This window comes from Salarias fasciatus, chromosome 5 (genome assembly GCF_902148845.1).
Source record: "Salarias fasciatus chromosome 5, fSalaFa1.1, whole genome shotgun sequence".
NCBI lineage: Eukaryota > Metazoa > Chordata > Actinopteri > Blenniiformes > Blenniidae > Salarias > Salarias fasciatus.
Window position 1 is genome coordinate 15,371,278 of NC_043749.1, and position 25,494 is coordinate 15,396,771.

A 25,494-nucleotide genomic window follows, 5' to 3' on the forward strand; every position below is an offset into this window, starting at 1 on the left:
TAAAAGAGAGCAGCGACATATTTGCTTGTTTCAGTTAACACCAGAACAGTAACAGGATGCCTGAGAAAGTTCATGTCGGCTGTTTTCATGTTGTTGATGATTTGGTTGATACCAAGATGTCAGCCTCTTTACAGACATTTACAGATGACCGCCCACAAATGACTCCAATGGCAACAACTGAGAGAGAAGAATAGAATAGAATAGAATAGAATAGAATAGAATAGAATAGAATAGAAATACTTTATTCATCCCAGAGGGACTTTCTTGTAGCAACAGTGGAAAGTAACTGGCACTAACTTTGTGGTACTAACACACGCAAAAGAGACGGCTACAACAGCCGAACACTATAACTTCCTGTGACAGAGAACAATTTGCTTCAGTTACCTCCAGCCAGGTCGACTGTTTCCATCACTTTCCATCAATCATGTTGATTAGCAGCTCCCCAAACACAGCATACCTTAATATTTGAGGGATGTTTATCCTTTAATGTATTTCATTTTTGAGAAAACATTCCTTAAAAGGCGGTTTTGTCTGAGGTAGCTTTTGACAAACACTGAACTCTTCCGTTAACATATTTGACACTATGAGCCTTTACATACACTCACATTCACACCTATGGGTAATGGAGAATTGCCAATAAGTCTCAAATACATCAAACTTATTTATCGACAGTTGCTTATGCTCGCTCGTGTGGAACTGAAAAGAAATGACCGAGTTCTATTTGGTGCCATGTAAATAAAGCTGAACTGAACGGAATAGAAACAACCATGAAAGGGTGAACGGGTAGAGTACTGCAGTCTTTTGGTAAGGTTTTCATGTTCTTCCTTTGCCTGCAGTTAATTGGTGACTTCAAGATGCCTGTAAGTGTGTGTGAGTGTGTGTGTGTGGATGGTATTTTTGCGATGGACAGCTTAACTGTACTAGTACCGGAGACGGATGTCACACGGAGGGAGTTAATGTTTATACAGTGATAGCCACTAGAGTGCATGATGTCAGTTACATTTTCTTGCCAATACGAATGCTAATACGACTGTCAACTGATGTTTTTCTTACTATTTTGTTCAGGAAAAGCATAAGAATGTTTAAAGAATTTCAATTTTATAGACTATTGTAGTCTATAGTGGAGAAAGTGGTGCAATTTTCTCTCAGAGGGAAACAAGGTGGAGGATTTAGGTATTTGCAGCTTTTCTGGAGCTATATAGAGGACAGATGATTGTGTTATCTAAAAGGTTTTCGTAAGAACAATGTTTAATTTGAGTTCATGAAACAGTGAAGGTGTGGCTGCCAGTGAGAGGAGCCAGTGGTAGGGATGCGGCACAAGTCACAACACGATTCCCACGATGTTGAGTAAGGTAAGCGGTTAGCCCATGACCTGCAGAAGAATATACTTCTCCAAGAAATGCATCATGAGGGTGCCGAGAATGAAGAATGTGGTTTTGAGGAGCTCTGTTGTGTTAACTGCTCCTGCTTCAGCATTTGAACCAGAGTTCTCGAATGTACGCTCCCACAGCGATCCCACTGAAGGACAACTTAAGGTTTTTTTTTTTTCGTACTAAAAAAAAAAAAAAAAAAAAAAAAAAAAAAAAATGCAGTTATTTCTCAAAATGTGTTGTTTTATTTTTGACCATTTTAAAATAATTTTAAAAAGCACTGTACTCAGAGTGGATCTATTTCCTCAATGTCAAATATATCATGATGGACTTTTGATTTTAAGATGTGATGTAGTAGCATATAAACTAACACCGTGTTGTGTTGTTGCTGTGTTTTCAGTTTCAGACGTATTTTTAGGTGTGCGAATGATGACGACTCATTTCAAAAAAGTAACTATGTTACAACTGCCAACTACTTCTTGGTTCATACTCAATATAAAATAGACCAAGAAATGACTTTAACCAACTTAAAAGAATACTCCGAAGATTTTGGACCCACGCCCTATCCCTATCGTTTACAAAGTGAGATAAGCTCATAAATACCTTTTTTGTGTCTGTTCGTCCAGTGCCTGGCTAACAGCTGTTAGCATCGTAGTTAGCTTAGCTCAGCTACAGCAGGTGAAGTGGAGACAGAGCCAGACTGAGAAAGTGGAAAAAATACTCCTTCCAGTGGTCCAGGGGACGGCGTATTAGCACGCAAAGTAAATCCGAATGGTTATAAAACTTTTTAAAAGACGTGTTTTCTTTTCAATCCCTTAAAATAGCGTTTTGACACACACAGATCTGCACAAGCATAGTGCGCTGCGGAAGGATATACCAGGCGCACAGCGGCTGAGTCTATGCTTCTACTGCTGTGCTCCGGTATATCCTTCCGCGGAGCACTGCGCATGCGCAGGTCTGTGTGGATCAAAACATTATTTTAAGGGATTGAAAAGAAAACACTTTGTCTTTTAAAAAAATTCATAACCATTCGGATTTACTTCGCGTGCTAATACGCCATCCCCTGGACCACTGGAAGGAGTATTTTGTTCACTTTCTCAGTCTGGCTCTGTCTCCACTTCACCTGCCGTAGTTGAGCTAAGCTAACTACGATGCTAACAGCTGGGAGCCAGGCACTAGACTAACGGACACAAAAAAAGGTATTTATGAGCTTATCTCACTTGTAAATGATCGGGATAGGGCGTGGGTCCAAAATCTTCGGAGTATTCCTTTAAGTGTAGTCTGAGGTACGGATGCAACACAGTGTGTTGCTGTTTGCCACTGCTTATACATTTTCTAAAAAAAAATAAACCTGACAGCTGAGTGATCAGCTGGCAAAATGGCATAATATTAGTCCAACAAATCCATTTATCATATCAAACAGCATATCTGCAAAAAAAAAAAAAAAAAAAAAATGCATTGAGGTCCTGTATCATTCAAGTAATGTGCATCATAACAGTGTTCAAAATGCTATCTGTTTACTTTTGGTTTGATGTTAAAGTGCCACTGTAAACGTAACAAAAACCAGGATTCTGTCACCTGCTTTAGTCTGGACCACGAGAGCTAAACTACAAGCTATGAACACACTGCCATTTTAAATACTAGTAGAAACTAGTTAAAAAAAAAAAAAAGTAGAAAAAAACTGCAAGTCACAGTAGTATTTTGTATAATGATCCTTTGTAACAATAATACAGTTCCATGATGGAGAAAAAAAAATCCTATTTTAGACATTTGTTGCTTCAGATGTGTAATTTCAACTTAACACAGATATTGATAAATGAATACTAACCACCATAAGTATTTTAAAATAATAAAAAATAAAAACCCAAACTACCAAAGAACCAAACGTTACTCAAAAAGACCGGTCTTTCAGTGAACGTGGCTGTTTTTCCCATCATCACTGAGGTGCAGTGGGAGACGCACACTTTCCATTTCCTTTGCCGTCTCTGGAAGGTCATCTGCAGGCTGGGAGCTGGCTTTGAGACGCTGAGGGAAGTATATTTAGCGTCAACAAAATATCTTCTGCAGCAGCACACAGGCAGGAAAACAGGCTGAAGAAATGTTTATACCCTGAGCTTTCAGGAATCGACAAACGAAGACACTACCGACCTGCCAGAGAGTCCCTTTTCCTTGGGCCAGCTTGTAGATCATGGTGAGAGGGATCATGACGAGAGAGGACATGGCCAGGAACCAGCCGATGCAGTAGGCCCACCAAGGATACACGTAGGAATTGTTGAACCTCATTGGGGTGTATCTCAGCAGCAAAAACACAAGTGTCCCCTTGGAAGAGGGAAAATTCCATAAATGACTGCTGTTGGATCAGAGGTATATATTCAAGGAGAACATTTATGTCAGTTACTTACGCTGCAGATAACAGGGGTCGCATACAGCCAGCTGTACTTAATCAGTACGAGAGGTTTGTACCCAATCATGTCCTGGATGTTGTCACAGAAGCGGTCGGCACCTACAAGAAAAACTTGGATCAGATGGGGGAATTGTGGGTTTGTTTCAACGTGGAATACGTTGGCAGCAAAAAGTTTGGGATGCACTTTCACTTGTTCAAGTCAACTCCTCCAAATGGATCAATAATTTAATATCGATTGTTGATTGATGGAGGAGTCTCGTGTTAACGATAGTTACAGTGGGCCCAAACAAGCCCGCCCACCGACCGATCACTGTCCAAAATAAGACATCTTAAGACCTTGGACAGTGAGTGGGAAGATGAGGGGAGTGGAAATGGAGATGTATCATTGCATTATGCGGATGCTGCAGTATCCCTTGCATCAGAACACTCTGCATTAGGTGCATTGATTCGGCGCTCAACAGGAGAGATACATACATATAAGGCGTGAAACTCGTATCCTCTGGAGCTCAGGCAAGCTGCTGCTCGGGACATTTGATGTTTTGCAGGGATAGGATGACAAAAGTGGGATAGAGTAAGATCACTTATTGTTTGTTTTTTTTACACTCTGTGCTCCTGCGTGCATCATCACTAGGACCCCCCTCCGCCCACCCCCTCACTCCTGTCCTCCAGCAGCTCCTCTGGATCTCGGTTCAGTTCCACATACAATTAAAAATTCTCCTGTTGATTTTCAGGGCCATACACCACCTCGCCCCTCCATATCTGTCCATTCTGCCTCCCGTTCGCTCAGATCCTCTCCCTTCACTAGTCTGTCCCCTCCGCCCGGCTCGCCACCCACCGGGAGCAGAGCATTCAGCCGCTCTGCTCTGTCTCTGGAACTTATTACCAAAACAACTAAGAAACATGGACTCTTTTTCTTCAATATTGCATATTAACTCTGATGCTAATTGTCATGTTTAATTATGTATAGGAGTTTTATTAAAATGTTTGGACGGTGCCTTTTGGTGCCAAGAAAGGCGCCTTCAAATAAAATGTATTATAATCACTATTGTTATTATCATTAGACAAGGGAGTGACAGTGGCTGCTGGTGGCTTGAAAGTGTTGATGGAGGCAACACCGCGCCACGGAGGGCCAAGGGCGTCATTGTCTATCAATCGGCACATTAACACATGGACTGTTTTTGATATGATAAAATCATATTGAGGGATATGACCATATGAGGCAAATGGAAAAGTACTGCTAGCTTAATGCTGCTCAAGGACATATGCTGTTTATCACGTGCAGAACGTGAACTCACCCAAACACGCCGGAGGACAGCGCTCATGCACATAGTTGAAGGATACACGATTAAACCTCATGTCTGATTGCGGTTGGCAACAGACGTTAGAAGCAAACTGACCAGCCGAGTGAAGACCAACCCGCTGTAAGGGGCAAAGCCCGACCCAAGAAGAAAACCGCAATACGTGAATGTTCGAAAACACCGGTTGTTCTCCTGCGTGAGTAAACAACTGGTGTCCAGAGCTGCAATTTGGTTATTTACAACATGCATGGCTAATATAAATGCTGGGAGATTATGGATTTATACTGACCAGCAGGAGATTTTCCCACAAGCTCTTAGACACATGCAGTGTATCAGGATCCCGACTCCTCACCAACAGGCAAAGTGCGCATGTGTGTGTGTGTGTGTGTGTGTGTGTGTGTGTGTGTGTGTGTGTGTGTGTGTGTGTGTGTGTGTGTGTGAGCGCATGTGAGATATCTTAGACAAGCCATAACATAACAGAATATATATAAGTGTGGGTGAAGTTCTCCAGTGTGAAAGGTCTCGTTAAATTTCAACAGGCTGGCATGAGTAGTTAAAAGCTAGCGCCTGCTTCAGTTTGAGGGCATTGGTGCAGCAGCAGTGCAGAACATGAATCACAGTCAGTAATACCACAGGTACAGTGAAAATATTCAGTTTTATACTAGCGTCTTACCATAAATCCATCCGATAATCACTGACTGGAAGATCGCCATCAGCAGAAGAGTGGGACCGCTGCATACGTAGTGATCAAAGATCTGCAGAATGTATGCTCCTGCCTGTAAACAAGCAGTAAATCAGTCATCATTCATCAACCATCCCAAAATGCCTGACGTATGAGCTAACCAAACCTCACACAACTTTCACATTCTTAGTTTATGAGGCCAACGATGAGTATGCCTCCTGCAGCTCACCTCTGTCACCAAAAGAAGACCGAACACATAGCAGATAGCACAGATCACCAACAGGCAGATCTCCCTGCGGTATCCTTTGCGCATCTGGGAGGGGTAGATGTCCGACAGAGACGTCATGATGCTTTCCAGCCCGGCAAACTACAGAATACGAAAAGGCAGGTTAGTGAGGAGATAGGTGGTTGATAAATAAATGGCTTTATTAATTCAGTCAGGAAGAAAACGAAAGGCCGCGCCTCACCTGGCCATCTATCCCCAACAGGATGATCATGCTGAAGAAGCACACGGACCAGACCTGAGGGAACGGCAGCAGAGTCACAGCTTGGGGGTAAACTATGAAGACGAGGCCAGGCCCTACGGAGTGGAAAACAGTGTCGGGAACTTACTGATTACTTCTGCACTGCGAAGGTTGTTCATATTTTTAGTATCAATATTGTTATTAAATACAAAGTGCACTGAAATAAGAATGTCTTGATTGGCATTTTGCAAATGAACCACAATTCTTTTGAACTCTTTCATTTTGGTGAAATATGAGAATCGTCTCTCATTAAAACGTGACAAAATGACCACGGATGAGAAATACCTGGCAGTCTGGTATTAACCAGACCTCCATTCATACCTGACTCAGCCACCGATGCAATGTCAACTCCCTGCTTTTGTGACATGTAGCCCAAAACAGAGAAAATGGCAAAACCAGAGATAAAGCTGGTTGCACTGTTCAACAGGCAAAGGAAGAAGGAGTCCCTGCAGGCAAGAAAGACAGTACGGCCTTATTATGACGGTCTTGGCAGTAAAAATGTCAATACAACTCTAATATAGAAAGACAACAACTCGAATCAACACGGATTGTTTGTTTTCGAGTAGTACACACACACACACGCACACTCAAGTACGGAAACAAATTAATAAAGGGGAGCATTGTTTAGGTGGGTGTTGATTTTGCATTGAGATGCTGTCTGCATGTTACTGACAGTCATCTTTTAACACAATACTCACCTGTAACAGTTGTTGTTGTATTCGTTGTAGCTCCCCAGTGTAGTTAAGCATCCCAAACAAATGGCGTAGGAATAAAATATTTGTGTTCCAGCATCCATCCAGACCTACAGATCAGTGACAAATGATTCAGTCCAAAAAAATGCCAAATACAGTACATTAAAATATAAGTGAGAGCTACCTGTGGGTCGGCGAGCCGTGCAGGGTTGGGGTACAGATAGTACTGGAGACCGTGAAAGGCTCCAGGGAGAGTCATTCCTCTGAGAAACAGCACTATTAACATGACGAATGGGAACGTGGCCGTGAAGTAAGTAGCCTGCATCAAAAGCAGAGAAGATGTAGTTTTAATACAAAACACACCGAAGAGGAAACAGGATCCATCGATCTAGTAGCAGCTGAGGTCCAACCGCAGCGTGAAGTAGCTGAGGAAAAAAACTATGAGACAAAGTGATACCATACCATACAAAACCTCCCTGGTGTGCACGTGCACACACAAACACACACACACACACACGGGTGCACATGCACGCACACACATGCACTGTTGTGAAACCAGTTCATCAGAAGGTCAAATGATCGCTAATTTGAATAGACTTGCAAAAAAAAAAAAAAAAAAGTTGTTTTGACAATACAGTGACGTAAGCTGGACATCAAGGCATTTTGTAACCCATCAGGACCTACTTACTTAACAGCCCGACTTTTCTGTTTTTTTCAACAGCAGAGATGTATGACACGCCCTTTTTCCCTGAATTACAAAACCTTATTTCTGGCAAGTAGAGGAGGAGCCACCGTTTGATGACCTGAAAGATATCGACTGTACTATAATGACTGACGACGTCTGAGCTGCAGACACTCGCCGAGAATGCACGTGTGGATGAGTCCTGCTGCAGCACGTGACCGTTTGGCACAAACAGCTGGGATCCATTGCACAAACGTCTCTTCATGGGCACTTTTCCACATGACACTTCACTTTCTCACATTCACGGGCCTCATGGCAATCCTGCTTAACCACCGAGTTGTTTCTCAATGAAAAACATTCATCGGCTAAGTGTTACATGACAGCATGCGGCTGCAGGTCCGACGTTGTCTCAAGTGCATCACAGAGATTTTAACACCAAAATATGCAAATTCATGTTGCAGTTTGAAGAGGAATTTGGTATCATTTATCAATTTGATCATTCATCTGTCTATCAGGACGTCTGTCTCCCAGCATGAGGGTCTGGGTTCAAGCAGCAGATGGGGTCTTTCTGTGTCGAGAGGGTTTCCTCCACATTCTCATGCATGTGAGGTTAATGGACGACCATAAATTGCCTCTATGTGTGAATATGAGTGTGTGTGGTTTTCTGTCTCTTTGTGCGTTTGCTCTGTGATGGACTGGTCCTGCCCTGGCTCATGGTAAGCTGGGATTGGCTCCAGCGGCCCACGAGCCTGCACAGCGTTAAGTGGTGTGGAAGAGGGATTGAAGGGTCTGTCTACCAGCTGAGAAACTGCTCACAGCTTCCATCATCACAATTGTGTTTAAAACAGCCACTAATTACTGAGAATCAATTACTGCAGCTCAAGCCCTTTTTCAATCCCATAAATAGTACACAGAAGTCTAAAGTTTAGACGTGTAGAATTACTGATCAATGCAACAATAATTGTGGGTAGCAAAGTCATAAAATGGAAAGGCGGTAGGCATTATGTTTCATTACATCGCTGGAAAAACTCTGTTTTCCCAGTAACACTTTAAAAAGTGCTCCCTGGTAAAGTGTGATCCAACGTGACAAACACTTGATCCCAGTCTTACCTTTCCTGTGGATCTGACTCCCTTCCAGATACAAAAGTAGCAGATGGTCCATGCCAGAAGGAGGCACAAAGAAAGGTCCCACTGAATCTTTCCCAAGGACTCAATGCCGGAGGATATGCTTAACACTCGTCTCCTGTGAGAAAAAAGTCGTGTCAGTGTTTGTGGACAAATCGTTTCAAGCAACATTCATGTTCAGACTGAAAATCGATTTAACAAAATTACAGTACACTTAAAAAAAAAGACATTACCAACTTTAAAATGTAGCTGTCAGTGAGTGTGGAGTGGGATTAATTTTCTGTGCAGAAATAAAATAAAATAAAAATGCTCTGGCTTTGTTCACCCTGCAAGGAATGCAGTCATTAGTGTTGCTATCAGCCACATGTCCGATTGACAGGTCATGAGGGCCGCCGTGAAGCTTCTGTTCATGCTGAAGTTATACTGAAACATGCTTGAATGTGCATGTGCGAGATTTTCACACCTTGACACAAGTGTTTTTCACTACTGTGGCTGAATAAATCTCTTTTCAGGACAGAATCAGGGGGAGCTATGTGTGCGTTGTGCAATGTGTAAACCTTCCCACCCTCACACATGCAACAGCAACACAAAAACACACGTTTCAAACTGATTGTGTTTCGACATTTCCAATTTTGACGGCATGAGCAATTCACTCTGTCGACTGATGCCAAATACTTTCACCAAAAATTTTAGAGCGAGCGAATTCAACAGTCAAAACGTTGAGAGAAAATCAATGAATGATGGAAACAGTCACAGTTGCCACTGTGGCTGCCGAATCGAAGTAAAACCAAACAATAAAAACAGCAAAGGGATTCCATTCATAAAAATCAACACCTTCTCTTTTAGGCCAAAATAAATAAGCAGGAAGAAGGATATGTCACTTTATCCCTTAAACTATTTGTAGTAATAGTATGATGGTGGCATCAAATCCACACATTTAAATCTGAATATCAGCATTTGAGTAAGTAAGTGCTTAAATCCAATGAGTAAAGCTCTCGAGCTCTTTTTATTAAATGAGCAAAAGAATAAAAGGCGACACCGTCTTTTTAAACAAGCAATTCCAACTTCACATCATGAGAGCAGAAGTTTAATTGATAGCAAACGGATGAATGGCTGTGAGAAGGTTGAGAAACTCATCAGGTTGTGTTCATACTTGTCAGGTTTAGTCCAATTAAAATAATCTCAAGCGTGATTAGTACAAATCCTTTTAATACCGTCCACACAGACTTGGGTGTGCTTCAAACAAAGAAAGTCAGACCGTTTGAAAAAATGGAGCTTGCACAGGTACAGAATGAACTTTGCAACATATGAATACAGCACAAAGCAGAGATCAATACCAGAAAGTAGTGGGTATTTATACCACCATGTTTTGTGCAGCATGTCTTCTATGATTTTGTTTGTTTTGGTCTAGAGAAGGATTTTCAGTACCTGTTTGGTTTTTTTCTCCCAGATCTTGCAATTAATTAATTTATTTTCATTTTAAACCTTTTTTTTTTTTTTTTTTTTTTTTTTGTCCTCTGAGCCCAATGCAAAGCAAGGTAGACACCCCCCACAAACACACACACTCACACTGGTCGAAACTAGGGGTCTGCATCGGAGTGAGAATTTTGAAAACAAAACAGCTGTTACTATAATTTAGACATTAAAAAGATGAAGGCATGGGACAGCTCAGTGGTTTACAAATTGAAAAAAACTGATATTCTGTGGATGCAAACTATAATTGCTGATAGAGCTGATAGAGCTGATAGACGTGTAGTGTATCTGTTTGGATTCATTTCAGCTGTTTCATACAACGAATTATGTGGGGCAACTAAGTGACATGCCAGAACTGGTGAACAAGGGAAATAGTCTGCTAAACGTGTATCAAAACATGAGCAATCATCTCAGCTTGTTTAAGTTTAACCTTATTTTCAGAAAAGACCTCCAATCTGGAAGAAACACCATGAATGGGTGAGCAAGTACAATCTTAACATTACAGCCAGTACAACATAACATTTCTTTTGTTTTTCTTTTTTTTGTGAGGGAAAATACTGATAAATAGATAATAAAGAGCTTTAAATCCCATATCTATATTACACAAGTATCATCATCTCCATTACTGATATTTAACTGTGGTAGAAAATTCACCTTGTTAAAATAACTTATCCTTATCACATAAGTTTATTTGTCCTCCTTTAGTAACAAATAAACAAAATGTGACTCAGTCTTATTCAGACAAAAACTTACTGCCAAAACTCTACAACAGACGATGATGAATTCACAGCTGTGGTCCAGTTACCAGAGGCATTATAGTTGTTTATTACCACACAACCATCTGAAATATATCAAAGTAATGTTAAACATGCATGCTCTATCGACACATCATTGGGTCAGCACTACATTATAAATAGATCTGGTTTAGTTGAAGACTAATAGAGAAAAAAAAATACTTGATTATAAATACAAATAGATAATTCAAACATTTTCTTTAGTTTATCTTAAAAAGAAATACTTGTATCAATAGTGCAATGACATTTATGGGTTCGTAAATTACAGATTATCATTGACTGACTGTCGGAGGTGTGAGTGTGACAGGTTGAGGCCTCATCGCTGAGAATTAATTTACCTGTGTTCCATGTGTTGTTACAAGAAGCCCATGGCAACTCTCCAGAGAAGGAAGAGAAAAAGTAGAGAAAAGCCCAGGCTAAGATCACAATGTAGCTGATGCTCCCATAGAAAATGATTAGCTGGCTGGCGTATCCCATTCCTGAAACCAACATGAATGCAAAATTTGATTTTTTTTTTTTTTTTAACCACCTGTCTTGCTGTGGACATCACAAACTCAAAAGCTTCAACTCACCTTCAAACAAAGGACAAACCTTCCTCCAGCACATGATCCCTCCCTGGCTGGTGTACTGGCCCAGCGCCGTCTCCAGCACAAACAGGGGAATCCCGCAGGTGACCAGGAACAACAGGTAAGGAATGAAGAATGCACCTGCAAGAGTCCAAAGTGCAGCGTTAAACACAAGCACCAACACACAAACACTCGAATAATTTATTCTAATTCAATATACTTTAACTGAAAAACTATTATATTAATACAATGCTTCAAATTTAAATCCTATATGTCCTTACTGTAACAATTTTTAAACATTCACAGAGATAACTCTTCTTTTTTCACAGTTCAGTTCAGGCAAGAGCAGCTGGCAACTTTCCCCGCAGATTACTCAAACTTACATCATGAATCTTTATTTTTATTACAGAGGTAAGGCAAACTACAAATTGATGGTGTGAAACATATTTCAAACTAGTATTTACATATTTAAAAAAAACAAAACACATGACACAATAAACTTCTCAGTTAAAGCCACAGCTGAATAAATTTATTGTTCTGCCTGTTTAAAAATTACAGCTTTGGTCATGAGGGTGTGGCGGATTGGATGAGAACCTTATCGGATCTAGAATTCCCAAAAGCAAAACGTTAACTGTCAACAACCAGCTCTGACTTGTCTGAGGAGGTAACACCTTACTTCAAATTTATAGTGTACATGTGGAACCCTGTCTCTTATTTTCAGCTAAAAAAAAAACAAAACAAAAACTCAATGCAGGTTAAGAGGCTTCATGTGTTCATTTTTGGTTCAGATTACACACAGCGATCCTCTGCTGAACTGAAGAAGCGATAACAAAATGCTTCCAGATGTGTCAGCATGAGGACAGATTCTCATCTTAAAATTTTGACTTACACATTTTACATATTGGTCAAACTTCTATTTTTCATTCGAGAGCAAAAAGTAGCCACACTCTAAACAGGATGACTTCCTGGTGACTGGCGAGTACTACTATTGTTTTTCCATCAGTTAGAGTCATTTTGACAGTTCACCAGATGTGTAAATTCACCACACGTGTGCGGTTACAGGAAGACGCTGAGCATGTGGACAATGACTGATCGCAAAACAAAAGCTATGGGCAACTCTCTAAACAAAACACCTCAGTCTGGCTTTGGACTGAGTGTGTGTGTTGTGTTGTGTGTGTGTGTGTGTGTGTGTGTGTGTGTGTGTGTGTGTGTGTGTGTGTGTGTGTGTGTGTGTGTGTGCATGTGTGTGTGTGAGAGAGTGGCGGTGAGACAGCTATGAAGCGTATTTCCCATTCTTTTCAACAGGGAAATTACACGGGGAAAGTGTTGTTATAAAAACTGAATGACAAATTATACCCTATCAGCATGCTACAACGATGCTCAATAATGTGTATAATTATTTTTAACAGAAATCCAAAGAAAATAACATCACATTTCAAGAGTTTTTAGCGACACAAGTGGCAAAAAATGACTCATTTTGGTCAATGCAATGCTTACAAAAAACTGTATTACATCTAAGTGGCGCATACCTTGTACATATGTGCTCACTGAATACTTTTTTAAGCGCTAAGCAAATTTCTTCACACCTTCGGAGCTTTCTAAGCTTTCAGAAGTCAGCTTTGGGTTTAACTGTACTCAATAATCATCGCACATCATTCGCACATTGTCCGCCACTCCCCCAGCCACGCTCAGTGTCAATTAAAAACTCTGCTAGACTCCAGTGTCACGGGCTTTCAAAGGAAATTCTCCGACCATGAACTCAGCAGAAAGCAACCTCAGCTTGCTTTGAGCCAATGACAGTTCAGCGTTTTCCGCCTTCATTGTAGCTTCATGAAAGCAAACCAGTTTTAAAAAACAGAACAAAGCAAACAAAAAGAAAACGTGACAAACAATGGGCAGGGTCATAAAGTTAATTTTTACTGGTCAATAAATGTCTCGTATTAAACCAGTTAAACTGAGGACACATTCCTAAATTGAGCATACAAAAGACCTCACGTGCAGGATGCGGTTTCATTAACTATCAAAAAAACACGTGAGTGGAAAAGCCAGAATGTTTGGTGCATCTTCTACGGACAGCCGCATAAACCTGCGAACAGGGCTCTAGTTACCATGTTTGTTTCCACGCTGGTCTTTTTTCCTGGTTATTTATTTTTTTGGCTGTGCTGTTCTCTCCAACAGAAGGTTTTGTATTTTTTACACATGAGACATATTTTGACTTCCAGCATAGATAACACTTGGTACGCCCTTGAGATAATTAAATTACACTTAACGTTAGGTCAAAGTTGCCTCATAATTTTAATAAAACATGCCTTCTCTGTATGGATAGAAAATATCCTTCTCTATTACCAAATTCAGACGGGCTTCTCAACATGTTTTAAATAATCTCAGTCAATGGTGCAAATGAAATGGAATGAAATGGAGGAAATAGAACAAAATAACATCTGTTTTCAACTCCGAGGGGCAAAAAGAAAGCTCTGAATAACTCCTTTGTTTTGAAAAAGCCTGCTTTAATAAAATGTCTCCTACTCCCAATTTGAGAATGGAAAAATAAAACCATAAACTCACCAACATTTTAGTTTAACAAACCCCTTCATGGGCAGATTGGAAGCACTGCTGCTTCCACATCTGCGTCCCTGTGTGTGAGCGCAGCACCGCCAGTCTAAATGCATGCTGTATGGTTTGCTGATTTATGAACGCCAGCCCAAGCGCCCCAGACAGAACGCAAAAAAAACGGACACATCAGACGAGATGGGGCATTTGGTGACAAATCATTTGTTTCCTCAACAGAATTAACTGTAGCCACACTGCTGGTGACTCTGAGGTGAAGTAGCTGAAACAACCTGACGATGCTATTGTGCACTAATATTAATATTTTCTGGCATCTTCACGTTGCTAAACTGTGCTTCCTTGCCCTCGGTCAGCCTGAGGACATAATTTCCCAGGTTCTTTGAAATTCTCGCAGTCACATTACTTTCTGGCGGCCATTTTTCAACAGCGTCGGCAACAGCAGGTGTTTAAAATGATGGGAAACAAGGTGGAATCTGATTGTTCGCAGCTCGTTAATCTATCAAAGAGGTTAATCGTTCCAGAGGGTTTGCCTGTGTGAGCATGCCACATGCTTACCATAAAGAACATATAACACCGTTAAAAGTATTTTCAATGTAACACTGCCGTCAGGGTCGATCTGCGTCTTTACACGTTCACGTTTAGAAAGGCTTATGTGACTACTGTATTACAGAAATCATATGTACAGAAAACATATGTAACAGCTCTGCAGTCCTTTGGAGGTTGTTGTTTTTCTTTCTTTGACATAAGTTCTGAAACATGAAGACCACATGTTAACTGACTGGATTCGGACCTGCTGAGAGCCTCGTGCTGCAAAGCACATCTAAAATATGAGTCAGTGGTTGGAAGTGATCAAGTGTTCCCGTCTCAAAATAAAACTGGAGCAGATGTTTCTTATATTTCACATGTGTTTCCGATATTATTCAGATGTGCGGGTAATGGCATACAGATAGCATTCACATCTTTAAACAGTTATTTCTAACTTACATTTTTAAAAATACCGCTGACAAAAATTGCTGCCTGTTTATTTTTTCCAGTAATTTATTAGTTTTAAAGATTATATCATTCACGGATCACAAATCAATCTGGATGCCTCATTTCTTGTAGTGGCCTGTGTGGCTGTCAGCTGAATACTGAGTCTGTACGGCCACAGCACAATGTTCATGACAAAGATAACCTGCTGGATTCATTAATCCTTTATTTTTTTTTTCTTCAAGACTTTAAACACAATATGAACATACCAGTTTTAAAATTAAATCTCTGGCAAAGTTCCTTTAAAACTGACCAAAATCTCAGATATTTGACCAATTCTTGCTTTAAAAAAACCTCTTAATTACCTTTAGAGCCACATAGGAATAGCCTTAAACACTGCTGTGCAAGTAAAAATGTGTTACAAATTACAAAATGCACCATAAATGACTTGCTAGAATCATAAGGTTTGTGTTTGAAGAAAGATGACTTGCAGTAGTTTTCTGTTGTAGTTCAGAAGCTCTCACAGTTCATCATTTACTAAAGCAATGGAGTCAGATGCTATATAGTGTTTTTGGTATTCTAAGAAATGTTACAAAACAACACGTTTTGTACTATAAGTTACTAAGAATGGCCACTTGCCCATTGATCAATATTTTTTTTATATGGTCATATTTCAAATCTCACAATTCTACCAAATTAGTGATGCATACAAGTAGGAAGCAAAACAAGTAAACATCCACCACTTTACTAGTTCGCACCCAAAATGTCATTTTGAAACAGCTGCTCAATTAAAGAGGTGGCTGTATTTTCATCTTCCAAAAATCATAACTACATTACCGAAATAATTTGCAACAACGTTTAACTCAAGTATTTGGAAATCAAAAATTCTGCATGGTGTGACAACTTCTGCTTCTAACAGTGCTTCATACAATTTGACTCCATTTACCCGGATAAGTATGGAAGCCCATTTCTGCCACTTGAAAAAAAAAAAACACACACACACAGTATGTCATAATTATGAGCTAGTAAGTCGAAATTATGAGATACGATCTGCGCATGCGCTCCAGTGCAGCCGCCTCCCACACGAAGATCTTTGGCGCTGAGAGCTGTTAAATGAACACAGAAGTAGATTGTCTGTACATTGAGATTTATGGCTGAAATAAATGAAATACTTGATGTGCTTGCTGATTCACGTGGTATTATAGTAGCAAACACACCCTGGAATGGATTTTAAGCAAGAAGCAGCTCTGAGTTGGAAAGGATAAAACTATAATTATGGCTGAGGTTGCAGCTTCAACTGCATCTGGAAACCTGTGGTCACTATCAACAGATTGCTGTCGGCAGTTCACGACCCAACACGACAGATCTTTATTAGAGCGTCTGGTCTCCACAGTAGGTGGCGCATACAGACAACAAGTCACGCACGTCTTTTAAAGGAGTGCTGATTATTACCTGTCAGGTACACAGCTTACCGAGAGAGCCACACATTTTTTTGACCGCTGTTTCGTGGCCTCACTTTGAGCCGTTCGTTTTTGGTTTTGCCCTCGAGTAATGGATGATATAATTATGTGTAAAATAAATACGTTCTGAACATAAATGGACTTTGGCTTCTTTTGAAAAACCACGAATGACGCGTCCGCTAGATGTTTCCGGGAGCAGCCCCTCAGTAGCTTAGATTTTTCACGTTTAGTACTCAGACCTCAGTACTCAGATCTCAATCTACAATCCTCACAGGAGCGGCTGTGATGGAGCGCATGCGCAGATGTTATCTCATAATTTCGACTTACTATCTCATAATTTCGACTTAGTATCTCATAATTATGACTTGCTATCTCATAATAATGACATACTGTGTTTTTTTTTTCTTTTTCAGGCGGCGGAAATGAGCTTCCATAGATAAGTTCTTATATCGCCTGATCCGAGAAAAAAACACAGGTATTCTTTCACGATACTTGGAGTAAGTTGAGTCTGTGGACACGGTGCTACCATGATAAACAATAATGCCCAGTGGATTGTTTCAGCATTTCACTTAAAATTCATTGTGCTCGTTAAACCTACACTAAGGAACTTTTCAACCTTAATAGAACGTTTTAATATCTTTTGTGATGATACATCGACTTACAACTAGTTGAATGACCCCTGTGTCACGGGCTGAGTGTCAGTATTGCTTTCACTTGGACTAAGCAACTGTGAGGAGAGTGGTAGGAACACTGCACACTAAAAAACTCCAAATGTGGGGACTGCTTTACGGCATGCGTCACATCACGATATAACATTGTTTAGCCACCATTAGATTCATTACCTCATCGCTATCCGTCCTTCACACAGCCACTGGAAACAAATGAAGGCGAGTTCAGTCCGACAGCATGCCACCAGGAGCAGCAATTTACGACGTCATGCGCTAGTCCTCATGGGAACTGTGGTATTCGGTCAGGCAAAACACTACCGCTTTTGTCCACTGGCGCCGCCAAAATCAACGAAAACTGAAAGTTCCTTAGTGTCGCTTTAATGACGCTGATCAGTATTAGGATGTAAGTTTATTTCTCAGAAGTCTGTCAGTTCAGCTACGAAATGTTCTATGTTTAAAACGATATGTGTCCCTAAATTCCATTTACCGAATGTGGTGCACAATCTTGCAATGAACACTTGAGTTTATTTTCAGTGGTCGAGCAGAATAATTCAAAACAAATGTAGAAAAGGGTGACGTTTGGTTGTTTTATTATTAAAGGGAAATGAATACATGAATGATTACTTTTGATTAAAACTTAAATATGCACTGTTTTTATAAAAACCAGAGAAAGACCTTGAATTTATCAGCTCAGTGCAGAACACCAAAGCCTGGTGACTATCAGTGAGATGTAGGTCAGCGATCAGCAGCTTTGCAAGTTTTTGGGGCCAAGAAGAGAAAATATGTGGCTTTGGACTGGTGTAGTTTTTAAACTGGCTGAAAATTTTTGCGAGGGAATTTTGTTACATGGTTTTATTATTTTAATGAAGACAAGCACATGCAGGGAAACGCAGTAACGCAGTATGGATTTGTTCATCAATCATGCACAATATGCTAAGGAATACGACAAACAGTTTGATGAAAAAGTGAGTATTTAGATGATACTTTATTACTAATCTATCTGCTGTCCTACAAATATATTGAGCAATTATATATGTGTGTGTGTGTGTGTGTGTGTGTGTGTGTGTATATTTATATATATAAATATATATATATATATATTTTTTTTGAAATATTAAACTGTACAGGACTTCAGCCAACCCCAGCTGACTGCGGATGAAGGCAGAATACTTTCTGAATAGTTCACCATCCCATCGCAGATACAAAGACAGCCAACATCACGCGTGGCCACACCTACAGATTATTTACAGTCAACAATTAACCAAAGACACGTGTCTAAAGAGGAAAAAGGGAGCATGAAAGAAAATCTACAAAGACAAAAAAAAACCAACGTGCCCAGACTCGAACAACAAATATTCCTGCTGTGAGGTAGGAGTGCTTACCACTACTCCTCTCTGCATGCGGCCGTCATCACGTGCACACAACTATCAATCTGCGTTTCACAAACGCATCAATTCCCACTGTGCATTTTGCAGATGACCTTGCTCACGCAAACTGTACAAAAGAGTGTCATCTGAATAAGTGCGTGCTTTGAAGAGAAGGCGGGGAACACGTTAGAGAGCTAACGATAAATGCTGTAGAAAATTGGATCTAATGGGATCAGATAAAAGGACATTTTGTCTTTTGCTTCTAACTTGTACTCATCAAATTATACAACAGAATCCCATCTCCAACTCCAAATTGCCTAAATTTCAAAAGCAATGTAAGATATTTGCCACACTTATGAAATTACCTCAACATTTAAATAAGGATCAAGTATTAATTAAATTATTAATAAACTTCTGACTCGGGATAAGTTCGGTAACATGTCACAGTCTTCTCCAACTCTGGTCAGGGAGTCCGTGCACTAGAATCACAGCTAGTCTTAGAACGTACAGTGACTAGAGAAGGGAAACAAGTAATGCTCAGGACATATTGGACTAGTGGTTCCCAACATTTTTACCATTGTAAACATCAACTCCAGCCCCAACACACCCTGTTCAATAACAAAAAAAAGCTGCAGGTGCCAATGGGCTGAAATCTGGACACAATTTGTTCACAGTCCTCAGGAAGCTTGCAGTATTTATCGCTCATTGCAGACCCTATTTTTATTTTCATTTTCGATTGAGTGGGTACATGTTTGTGTCAATCTGCTGTGTACGTGCACACATTGCCATACACATTTACATTGGTAGATGGATACATTTAAGTTCAGCTATTTGAATGATGCTTAAATGTATGTGATCACGCGCCGCCAGTTTTTCTCCTACTGCTTACTTTTTGAGCTAACATTTCTGTGTATTCAAGGCATTTTTATAAAGTTTTTCAGAAAAAAAAATTAATTACAGTTGCCTCTTTTACATTGGGAACCTGGATGGCCAAGACTGCAGCTTGAAAGGACTGTAGTGTGAGTGTTGTGGGGCGGACGCGGCACTCAGCGTAAAACAGAATTTACAGCAATAGCAAGGACAGCACACAAAACGTGGAATCCTTAACTGTCTCTGGGATTTTAGGTCAAGGTTTATTTTAAAGGGGCTGTATCATGCTTTTTTAGCTAGTCCAAACCCTAGCTTTGACATTAACATGGTAATACTTTATTTTTGGCGCTAAGGAAAAGTCATTTTGTGTGAAATAAAAGACTTTCTGGGGCTAATTCTGAAACCCGGAAGAGAAAACGCTCCGTTTCACTGAAAATTCCGCCTCTCCCCCTGTGGACTTTGACTGACAGCGAACTTCAGCCAATCAGAGCTTCAAAACAAATACGTCATGCGTTAGCTTCTCTAAGGTCTTTAGCTCTTTAGCTTTAGCTTCTCGACACACAAAGACATGCGAAAACGTCTTTTCCTGTTAGAAACTCACCAAGCGCAGACCCTTCAGACTCTTGCTTGATTGTTGCTTTCAGACGATGGTTAAAGTTTATCTCCGTAATCGGAGATATAAAACACTGATTGCCGAGGGGGGCTCCCTGCAGGAGGGGGGCTCAGGGGAGCCATCTTCTCCGTGTGACGTCAACATGGGAAACAGACCGTTTTCACGGGTACGGGAGGGGCTGCCTCTCTGAGCAGCAGAAACACGAGGAAAACTCAAACACACATTCACAAAGGAAAAAACGCTTTGGGGGTGTTTTTGATGAGTACATAACTACATAACAAGGTTAAAACATACAAAAAGTGAATTTTGCATGATACAGCCCCTTTAAATGAAACACAGCTTGTGAGGTTTTGATTGTCGTGCAAAAGTCTGCTGCACTATTACTGTATGTGCCAATAACTATTACTAGAAACAGAAATTTTTATGAAAATCTGAAATCTATTGAAAGTCTGTACTTATTTCAGGAGGTCTGAGTAGATGAGTTCAGGCTCCAAGGCGCCCAGGGCCAGCTGTTTTCCCATTTTTCCCTGATGACACTTGGCTCTGAAAGAGTCGTTGATATTTAAATCACTTATGTCAGGTTTAATTTAGATTTTATTGTCATCTCAGTCGACCTTTCATACCATTCCAGACACCCCTTCACATGCTTGTAATGCAAACTGTCTAAAATAGCACTTCCTTTAACAGTGTCTGCTAGGCTTTTTCAAATGTTTTCACTTATAATTCACTGTAATTCAGCAAAAATCATTTAATTAATATAGTAATTAATGTTATTCACTGCGGTGTAGGTAAAGGCTCATTTACACTCATTACTGAGTTCAGTGAAGTCAGTCCTAGTGTAATGATACAACGTTTGATCTCCAATCAAATGAGATTGAACAAATCACTGAGGAGAAATGTACAACATGCTGGTTTGACATGATCAAGCACTATTTTTAGTCTGTGAGTTGTGTTTTAGGCTGTTGCCAGGTCAGATTTAAGCCTTTGCCTGACAGAGATAATGGCACTATGTCAACGCCTGTGGTACATCAGAGATTTCCAGCAGAGCACAAGAATTCAGCATAACCTTTTCACAGAAATCCAATCGGTTGTGACAGATTTTATTTTTTGTTTAGGTTAACTTTGACAAATCATGGAATATAGATTCACAGCCAAATGGAAGCTTTTATTTGCCTTCACTGACCTTAAGAAACCCGTTTTTTTGAAGATTACTTTGTCTAAAACAGCCAGTATGCACTCTTAACTGTTGACACAGATAACTAATCAGCCAGTCACATGGTCTTTTGACATGTAGACATGGTCAAGGCCGCATGATGGCACAGTGGTTAACACACTCGCATGATAGCGAATCGGTCACTATTCGTGCAGAGTTTGCATGTTGTGAGGTTAATTGGTGACTATAATGTGCCCCAAAGAAAAATAAACCATCTCTGCTATCAGGCTCGTAAACACAGACCACACTATTTTAACTTAGCTTAAAGAGATTTTATCCAGATCACACATTTTATTTCTTGTTTTATTTACTGTTTTTATTGTTGTTGTTGTAGGATTTTTTTTATCTTGTTTTTATCTTACATGCTGATCTTTTATTGTATCTGGTTTTATCTTGCTGTTCACAGATCTCCCTCTGCCCCACATGTTAAGCGTACTTGTTTCCTTCCATGATTGATTCGATTATCTATTATGGATTGAGTTGTGCATGAACTGCTTGCATGAATGTGAGGGCACACTGGAAGGCTGCAAAGTTTTCTGAATCTTAATCTAATCATTGCCAGTCATCTGAATCTCAGCGTGTCTTGTAAAGCCTGGAAAACAGAAAGGCAGCGTGTGTTGGGAAAACAGCTGCTGGACGCTGGCGTGTTTCCTGTTAGAGGTGGGGCGAGTGAGTCGATCGTCGGCGCACTGCGGCAGATGGATGTAGCATAGTCCATCCTGAACTGGTAGTACAACCGACCAGCTTTTCTCTCTTTTGCAGATTATTGAAGGTTGCATGGGAATTCACCAGTCTCCATGTGAGAATGATGTTGTTGTCCTAAGGACGCCGTCACATGAGGGCCTCCAGCATTCACTGGAACGCTTCCCTGCCGAGTGTGAAGTGGCTGGGACGTGGATCAACACCTCCAAATCTGAGTCATGGGTGTCTCACAGAAAAGGATGTCATGCCCTCTACAGGTCGTCGGGGAACACCGAGGAGTACCTGTATCTCTTGATCTTATTCATGAGTGATGGGAGGAGGGATCGTCATCAAAAAGTATTGTGCGACAGTTTGAACAATAATTATTTTAGGTGACAAATTCACATTTGTGTCATGACGTCTTCTAGGTTTGCGGTGATAGATGATCGAAGGTACAAGCAACATTTTTTTCTCCAGCAGCAGTGCAGAAGACGGAGTTAATGCAGAGTTAAATCCTCATTTACACCAGGCATGACTCAGTCATTTGGAGTGATTCACAGACATTTTAGATAATACTTGTAGATAATCAGTGATACACATTGCAGGCATGCAACCATTTTTTTTTCTTTTTTTTTGGATGAAAGCCGTGTCAAGTTGCGCAGCAAAAAATTAAGCAGAGTGGAAAGTTCCTACTCGAAAGGCATAATCAGTCTGGCCATTAGCAAAACCAAACTCCAAGAAAGAAACTTCATGTTGCTGTTGTATTTTATCACACTTAATGAATTAACAAGAAGTCAGAGTTGCTTACAATATTAGGGCAAAAGCCGTAGGCACAACAGCAAAAATCAAGAAAGAATTAACAAAGTGACAGTCACAAACAGTCACAAATGCTGCTGGTGAGAACTACACTCACACTTCACAGAATGAGGCAGAACCCTGCTGTAGATCTCTTCTAATTTCTCCTCTGATTGAGCAGCTCGTGGAAAGAATTACAATCACAAGCTCAATGCAAAAAAGTTCAGTAGAAACTATGTGATGTATATTTCCATTATTCTCAAGAATTTTTTGGCGAACTTTTTTTTTACCAAGAATGAGTAGATTATCGGCTCCCTGTATGTACGCGATACAGTTGTCTCAAATTAATCGGACTACCATATAAAGTCTGCAACAGCATCTAAATAACTTTCACATGGCAGGCAAAGCTCAAAGGGCTTAGTAGCTTTAGCTCTGCTTGATTAATGGCTTACTTAAATAACGCTGCACACATACATGGGGAAACTTTAATAGTTAGAAACCAGGCAAAAAATAAATGGACAGTTTTGTTATCTTCTTGTTTACAGCAAACTAATATTTTTAGTATGCACACAGGACCGTCTTCTTCTGAACTGTCCTCCCCAGGCAGAGATAAAATTCTTTCTGTCTTAAAAGATACTTCATCAGCAGAACAATGACAATTTTTAACAGATGCGAGAGTTTAAGGTCAGAAACTGGTTCACACACAGCACTTTCATTCACGTTTCCTCTCAACTCTCCCGAGCTTTCCTGGTCCTGGCTGCAGGAATAATCGACCTTATTTTTGTGGGATTGTTTTATTGTACAAGCGGCTCGCATCTTATCGCAAGAGAGGAGTGGGAAATACTTTTTAGCCTTCCAACTTCAATTGCTTCACTTAAGTGGAACAGACAAGAACCTCAAATGAATTGAGCAATGAACATCTTTGACATATTTGTCTCTTGATATAATGTGAACCATGCACACACCCATCCTTCAGTCCATCAATCCATCTTGTTTACAGGCCTCACCCTGAGTGAGGGGAGGAGACTGTGACAGGGGATACCTTCCAAAATGCAGCTCAAGCCCCAGGACATAATGCCATTTTGACACTCACACGCATTCACACCTACGGCCAACTTCAGACTCACCAGTAACTCTAAAGGCATCAAACTGGGTTGTGATAGGGAGCGAGAATCCATCCAGGTATCTTCTAATCTAAAACCCACGCACGCACAGGGACAACATGCAAACTCTACACAGACATCCAGTGTTGGAGTGACACTCCATAAGCAACCACTTACTGATCTGTTTACATGACTTGTTTCTAGTGGTAGTTTTATTTTGAACGTTGAGGAATTGATGGTTAGTGAATCACTGGTTGCTCTCCAGGAATGGTTCCCATCACTGTACTCGTGCCAAATCAGACATATGGATCACACAGTCGGCTGTGATGACCAGAGAAGAGAGCAGCTGCCATAAACCCACTGTGTGTTTATCACAGGTAGGTACTCACAAATAACACAATGGAATCGTCCCACTGAATCTCTCTGACCATAAATCAGAAGAGACTTTAATAAATGACATGCAATAGTCTTGAAAAGGTTTTAAAAATATTACAAAATTACGGGAAATTCAGGATACTCTGTGTGACTATTCCTCGACAGCAAATTGCTTTACAGCTCACATCATCTCCATCCTGAAGCTTGCTTTTATTCTGGTACAGCCATGCAAAGCATTTTGAAGTACTGCTTTAAAATGTGGTTATGACTAGGATGACATTTTGGGGATTTAGAAACTAGTTAGTTCATAACATATATTTTCATATTTGATAAAAATGCATAGCATCCTGTGAAGTGTATTTATTTGCATTCTTGGTATTGGAAGTAATGCAGCAACGAATTTTAATCTGCACTGTACAAACAGAGACGTTATTGTGTTAGCCTTTCACAACCTGTCACGTTTCTCACCATCACAAGTTAAAAAGAAAGCCACGGGCGGCAAAAAATGAAGTTTTATTTTAAACCCCAGTCAATGTGAAATTGCAATAGTGAATTGTGCTTTTTTCCCCCATACTTATTTTTAAATTAATTCACTTCAAAAGGATAACCCACTTAGCATGAAAGCTGCACTTTGTCTCAGTATACTTGGAAAATATCCGAATCAGACATGTGCCAACAGTTATGAAAAGTAACAGCTCACTTGTTAAATAATGAAACACAACTGTAACTTTTACTATTCTTTTCTTTTAATCCACCTAGTTTCCCAACATCAATGATTTTTTTTCTTTTTTCTTTTTTAGTTTGGAGAGTCTGCCATTATTGTGAAGTTTCCCTAAACTTCTGCTGGTGCCAGCTTTGACAAGTAACAAACAAACAAACAAAAACAAACATACAGACGACGAGCACTAAAATAAAAAACCAAAAAAAAAAAAAAAAACTTACCACCACCATTTTTGTAGCAAAGATATGGAAATCTCCACACATTGCCCAGTCCGATGATCGCGCCGGCCACAGACAGGATGAACTCCCTCTTGCTGCCCCACTTGCCGCGCTCCTCCGCAGCCTGCGGAGCGCTCTTCTCGGGGACGTCACACAGCCTGCGCACGAAGCCTGCCATGCCGCTCACTGACACTTGTTGGAATGGCAAGACAGGCATAGATCCTCCAGGTTCTGGTTTGACTGGCTGAGGACTGTGTCTGGGG

The 25,494-nt window shown here is 40.4% G+C and overlaps 1 protein-coding gene across 1 annotated transcript; it reads right to left on the minus strand.

Moving 5' to 3' along the window:
- Positions 1-3,278: 3,278 nt before the first annotated feature.
- On the minus strand, positions 3,279-25,474 carry slc6a11a (solute carrier family 6 member 11a). The gene is made up of 14 exons (XM_030091049.1): positions 25,235-25,474; positions 11,617-11,751; positions 11,383-11,523; positions 11,004-11,091; positions 8,763-8,895; positions 7,155-7,289; positions 6,977-7,080; positions 6,600-6,724; positions 6,222-6,334; positions 5,984-6,121; positions 5,746-5,848; positions 3,773-3,873; positions 3,519-3,689; positions 3,279-3,395 (listed from the first exon to the last, which is right to left on the minus strand). The coding sequence occupies exons 1-14, from the start codon at positions 25,446-25,448 to the stop codon at positions 3,279-3,281; spliced, it is 1,818 nt and encodes a 605-aa protein (XP_029946909.1). The 5' UTR covers positions 25,449-25,474.
- Positions 25,475-25,494: the final 20 nt, after the last annotated feature.

Bases quoted from the DNA above. Each gene is read 5' to 3' on its own strand.
- slc6a11a (XM_030091049.1), bottom strand. From the start codon at position 25,448: ATGCCTGTCTTGCCATTCCAACAAGTGTCAGTGAGCGGCATGGCAGGC. The intron at 11,752-25,234 runs GTAAGTTTTTTT...GGACTCTTGCAG, and splicing joins TTGCTACAAAAATGGTGGTG to GTGCATTCTTCATTCCTTAC. The intron at 5,849-5,983 runs GTGAGCTGCAGG...GCTTGTTTACAG, and splicing joins GTCTTCTTTTGGTGACAGAG to GCAGGAGCATACATTCTGCA.